This window comes from Opisthorchis viverrini (genome assembly GCF_000715545.1).
Source record: "Opisthorchis viverrini unplaced genomic scaffold opera_v5_16, whole genome shotgun sequence".
Classification (NCBI taxonomy): Eukaryota; Metazoa; Platyhelminthes; class Trematoda; order Opisthorchiida; family Opisthorchiidae; genus Opisthorchis; species Opisthorchis viverrini.
Window position 1 is genome coordinate 2,253,032 of NW_008751672.1, and position 6,000 is coordinate 2,259,031.

A 6,000-nucleotide genomic window follows, 5' to 3' on the forward strand; every position below is an offset into this window, starting at 1 on the left:
CTGCGACTTGGAAAAGATCCAACTCGAATTTCATGGTATTGCCTCTCATGAGTACCGGTCAGTGTGCACAGGATGATAACTACTAGCAGCGCAGAATCGACTATCCTCAGAATGATGATGATTCACCCATCCAGGTCTGGTCCTTTAGCTCACAACTTAACGTACCACTCCTCACATTGAATGAGTCTTTCTCAATCCTGACGCAAGACAGGGGAAAACAATCTCAGTCGAGTGCTTCTTTCCTCTCTAAGAGTTTAATTTCACTGCTAACATCCTATTTGACTACAGCTGCGCTCGTTCCACTGGAAAGCATATGAACGGTTTATCGTCCATTTGTTCACGATGAGTCAGCCAAATTGTTCAAACTGCTGTTCGTGAAAGCAAAAGATGATACTTTAAGCTCAGTGATTTCATCGTCTGGCGATTGTTTCAGTTGAGTGTTGTGAATAACATTCGGCAGTTTCCAGTGACCGCCGTCTTTCCCAACTACTACGGTCGCGAGTCAGCCCTCGCTTTGGACTTCCTCTTGTTGTGTCGTACTATCTACCTGAAAATATACTTTCTCCCGCTTCCAATGAGTGTTGTAGAGCATTCGGGTCTCCAATTTGGGTTCAGCCTCAATTATGACTTCGTGTACTCCGATCGCTGTTTTTCACGTCATTCTCGGTTCTGCCAGCCACTTTCGAGTTGCCAATTGAGTTGCTTTTGGCGGTGGTGATGGTCCGCTTACTTTTCAGTTGCGTCGTCCAGATAACATTGAGTCCATAAATCTCTTTATTCACCCCCTGCGAACGAAACGCGAAGCCGATCAGGCTATGGTCTGTGTTCACGCAAACATTCCAAGACCACCGACACTGACAAACAGTCGCCCGACGACAAACCTCGTCAATGGTTGGCGATAGTTTCTACTTTGGCAACATATTATAGTCAGTGGCGATCCTATGCAAACAAGTTGGACAGCTTACTAATGGAGTTTTTCGGTTTCCCTTCGTATAACTCAGCTGACCAGTTCTCATCTGTGTTCTCATTGTTCCACACATCTTTCGGACTGTCCCCTTATCCGAAATCGGTCTTCTATTTTCGTCATCCTCACATATAGCTACTCTTGAGATCCCATGACCTACTGACCCTTAAGTTGGACTAATTTTTGTGCTTCACTACGTGTGATGCGCGGCGTGGTTTGTTGCTAAACTACATCATTCATGAAAACAGTTTTTGTCCGTTTTCTATAAAATTTTGAGACGTTCTTTAAACTCGCATAAAGCTATGTCACAATCGGGGCGAGATGGTCCAAGTGGTTAGAGCGCGAATTTACTGACCGAAAGGTCCGTGGTTCGAACCTGGCCTCCGCCTCTCGAATTCCCCTGTCTAGGCTTGGACAACCTGGCAGTATCCCAGCTCTCGTGCTTCCTTCGGGTGGTATGGCAGCTAGGCACCGGAAGGGTGCTACAGCTGAACAAAATATATAAAATAGTTATGTCACAATCTGAACAGAGATCCCCACAAATCCAGGTTTGCGTTTCTATGTATCTGTATGCAGTGCGGCTGTTTGTGGACGAACATCCAAACTTCTCTATCCTTAGCATTCATGTGAGTTTCCATTCAGATTGTCTAGCTGAAAGTTGTGGGTCTGGACACCCCTCATGTTTCGGGGAGGCTCGTCATAAGTCCCTCTCGGCATCAATTTTTTTCTTTCCATTGTTCATATAAGTTGACATGGCAGTGAAGCACCAGTGCGCCCGTCTGGTGTTGCTGCCCATGATGATGATGGCCCTCAGCTGGTGAGTCCTCGCGTCACTCAGTTAGTTTATTAGTGCACGGGTTATGGTAGCCATAATATAATTCAGAAGGTATATGCACCAATAAAAGTTTTTACCATGGTTGGTAGTGGTGAGTTGCAACACGTATAAAAAAATCCAATGCGAAATGCGGAGCAAGTCAAGAGGGGAACTCTTCGTTTGTGAGAGTTACCTGGTGAAATTCCGGACGGCGGGAATGTTTTTTCCGCAGTGTAGCTGGTGCACGTGTCCCGTAGTTGTCCGTGGACTTCTGGAGAGAGGTTGACTTACTGCTGCCCGCGCGCGCGAGAGAGTTTTGTTGCTTGTGTTCGTTCTCCCTATATGTAGCTATGTGGATGAAAGGATAGCTATCAGCTTGCCAGATCACGTTACTTGCCCTACTGCACTCGATCTCAACTATTTCCCTCGGACCCCAAAGGGTGAACGATTCACTGATGCGAAGCCTTACAGCCTCGGAAGCAAATCGATTACACAGTATCTGTGGAAGAATCTCCTCTGACACTTTTCCAATCCCTCCCATCGTTGTCTAGACTGCTCGTAGCTCAATATATAATATATTTTCTTTTCATAATTTAAAAGTTAAGATGGAACACGAACACATGCCGAAATTTCGGCAGCAGAATTGGAGAAAAGTGTGTGAGAGTTAGGAGCTAGTGAGAGGATAAATACAGCTGAATCCAAATCAAAAGCACCAAGTTACATTTGGAAGCTCAGCGGCAAGCAATACGGCCACACAACGGAACGCCGACATCCTGAAAGATATCTATGGCGTGACCATGGATCCGTGTACTCGATCGTAACAGCGTGGCCCTGCTTTTCAGTTCTCATTGCTAACAAGGTTGTTGATGACACCTAGTTAATCCATTATTTTACGGTAAAGCCAACGCAGCCATTATCATTAGTGCAGTCGATTGCGATATCGACTTTTTGGTCCGCCAACCGATCCGCCAAGACTGTTCCTGAACTGGGACTTCCTAAAATCGCAGTCAGTGACTTGTTTTTGCTCGCTATTTTTAACTCTGTACGCATGTACGCACGTAGTACATGGCGTTGACTTTCACACCTGACCGAGTATGACGGACACTTTGTGTCTGATGTGCGAGTTGTGACTGTGCTAGCGCTGACTTCAAAGCACTCAGGGTTGTTTTTCCATTCTTCGGTTGCCGGTCTCTGCACGAGTGTTTCCATACCAAACATTCTCACTTACGTTGAGGTTCATCTTGCCTCACTGGAACTGTTGGTGGCAAGCCTTCGAACGGGGCGCTTCGCCCGTTTTATCTAATATTCTGCTGTACGCCTTTCCACATCCATCGCTGGGATTTAGTGTTTTTGTTTGTGACCATGCTCTTCAAATGTAAACGATAGTAGTGGTACTATTGAGCTGACTAGAGTGGTCTTATGACAGCCAAAAGCTTCCATAACCGTATGCTGCATATTCATCCGTCGACCACCATCAGACACTTCGTTGCTTGCTTTCGGACGTTACTATGCAAAAATGCGACAGCCGTTGATAAATACTTGAGAGGTGTAAAGTGTCTACGCCATTGCCCGGATACCCCCACATTACTGCGGTTTGGTGCGATAATGGTAGCAGGCAACCGAAACTTGTCATTGATGGTGTTAATGAATACGTGCTAGGGTGATCAGTTGAAATACTTATTGTACGCAATTTCGTTTCTTTTCTTCGTACTTCTTATTTCTCCCCCACCAGGTTGTGAACGTCTGATCCGGGTCATGCTGGCCAAAGTCCCGGCTAAACGTCCGTCCACACGAGAGCTATTTCAACACCCTTGGTTCACTGATTCTTCATCACAGAACCCAGCTCAGTTCTCTGGCAGCGCTGCGACCTGTGTGTCCTCCTCTTCCAGTGCCATTCCAATTCCTAATCATGGTGTGTCTGATCGTTGGACACGGTCCTCATCTCCACACTCTGTACGGAGACTGGACATCAACGTGAATCCGCAAAATTCGCCCAAACGAAAAGCTCTCGTCGAGCCTGATTCTGACTTAGCTGCAGATGTGGAGGTAAGATCTACGTTGTGCTGTATTTCCCGTCTGTTCATGACAATCGCTTTGCTCAAGAGTGTCGCACAGCCCAATCTATATACTGGTTTGAATGGTCAGTCGGCCGCGCGTCATCTGCTTCATACCACGTAGCACTGTAAATCCTCATCTATCAATGTATGGGTCGTCCTTTTTTACCACTACAGACGTGCTTTTTCTGACTCACCGTCAAACTTTAGACTAGTGAACTTCGCATTACTGATGCCTCCAAATAAGGATGAAGCAGTTGTACAACACCTCTCGGCTTTTCATTACGAGCCGGCTTCACTTACAGAACAAAATCTCAATTGAAACTCCGAAATCTCCTCCTGAAGTTGTGGTCATTACAGGATGTTGAGCTTATGCACCAAACCCATATCTGTGGACCAGTGCGGGCTCTATGGAGATCCTCTGAACGTCGTATTCTCAATCAAAAATGGTCTAATATCGACTCACCCATGCACAATCAATACTTGGATGTCATACAGAGCTTTCTTGCTCGTGCGAGAAGCACGAAGCTGAGTGCCAACCAGCCATAATAATAGAATCGCACAAGTTCAGCGGTTATTTTCACTGAAACACAGTGGCTCGAGAAAATGGGATCCGAACTGTTTGTTCACTCGTCAGCCACAAAAGCAAATGACCGGACTACAAGAATTCCTTCAAAAAATCGCCAGGGCTCTTCAGAATACTTTCAGCAAAGACACTCGGAGCTCCTCAAGACAATAGCCAGGCCCATCAATCCAATATCGGAATGGAGGAAGAAGGTAAATGCCCTTAAAGAGAGGGAATAAGCGGGTAACCTGCAGGAGAGTGTACGGCAGTGTGGTATTACAAGGGTACACAATACGATTTCACATTGAGTGTCCACTCGATGCGGCTCACATGAATCACGTTATCAAACATCTTGTTTGAAGTTTTCCCGAGCTTGGAACGACCCACAGGTAATAACCTGTGGGTTACAGTTTTTTACGATGGTGCCCACCTCCCAAATGTTGTGATACCGTACGCTTCCGAAAAACCCGATTAGACGACGCATGGAGAAGGTTGTATTACCCTTGGTATCTACTAAGAGGAGGATGCAACCGTAGATTTGCGCGTTACTTTTCGACTATTGAATCTTGTTCACTTTGCTTCCCCGCTTAACAACGCAGGCATGACCATCATTAGGTTTTCGATTAGGTCCATTTGTCGTCGTTTATATGACGATTGACTATGTAGCTGTAGTCTATGCAGTTTACAGACAAATAGCAGTTACTTCTGTTCAGCTATAGTCTTTTCAGGACTATATCAGAGTGCATCATCATCATCATCATCATCATTGAAATCAACGTGAGAGGGAACCCTGGTGCTTCACAGCTGTACAGCCGTGTCATTCTGTCTGAATAAAGCAGAATAAAGAAGAAAATGAGATAAGAAGGGGACCTAAGGCTAGCCTACCTCAAACGTTGGAGGTGCCTACGCAGTCAATGCGCAGTCAGATAATGTGACTGGAAGCTGACAGTGTGAACGCCATTGATATTGGTTAGCCGCCATACCTGTCACTGTCTCCAGCCAAGCGCAATGAGAGTCACGCGACCCCCATCCTGGAAGGCAACTAGCACCTTCATTCTCTTATGCTAAGTCATAACACAACGTAATACAGCGTAACACAACGCTCTTCTTGACAGACTGACGCGGTATGCGTGGCACATGACCAAGTCGCCTTAGTTCATAGAGCCGAATTCCTTGATGGAGCTTCACTCTACCTCAGTAAGGACTCGATCACCTCATTGTGATCTTACTGGTTGAAGAAATCGGTGATTAGAGACTTGAAAATTTCTCAGATTCTCTAACCCTTGTGACCATGCCTCCTAACCATGCAACAATGCGCCTTGTATTCCAGCTGCTCAAACAAAACTGGCAACTTAGTTTCTTACTTTTATTCCCCCCCCCCCTGACGACAGCCATTGTCGCCTTATCTGACCCCCTGACATGCCACAGTCAGTATACAGTGGTTTATTTTTAATGGGAAATCTAAACCGACAGTCCCAACGTCCACACGACAGCTTCACCAGCGTCACAGTTCTCGCTAACTGCGGATACAGTCGTCGACACTCCGTGTCCCAGTCAGTTTCGATTATTCTGTTATTGATGTGAACGACATCGTATGAGTGGA

General features: G+C 46.0%; 2 protein-coding genes across 2 annotated transcripts in view; one reads left to right on the plus strand and one right to left on the minus strand.

The window, feature by feature from the left end:
* The window catches only part of T265_01513 (hypothetical protein), a gene marked incomplete at both ends in the record, with an annotated part of 32,520 nt that overhangs the window by 11,504 nt on the left and 15,016 nt on the right, over positions 1-6,000 (plus strand). The window contains one exon of the mRNA XM_009165554.1: positions 3,511-3,824. Within this exon, the coding sequence (XP_009163818.1) occupies positions 3,511-3,824 (314 nt within the window). The remainder of the gene's footprint in view (positions 1-3,510; positions 3,825-6,000) is intronic.
* The window catches only part of T265_01512 (hypothetical protein), a gene marked incomplete at both ends in the record, with an annotated part of 11,580 nt that continues 10,775 nt past the window's right edge, over positions 5,196-6,000 (minus strand). The window contains one exon of the mRNA XM_009165553.1: positions 5,196-5,223. Coding sequence (XP_009163817.1) covers positions 5,196-5,223 — 28 coding nt within the window. The remainder of the gene's footprint in view (positions 5,224-6,000) is intronic.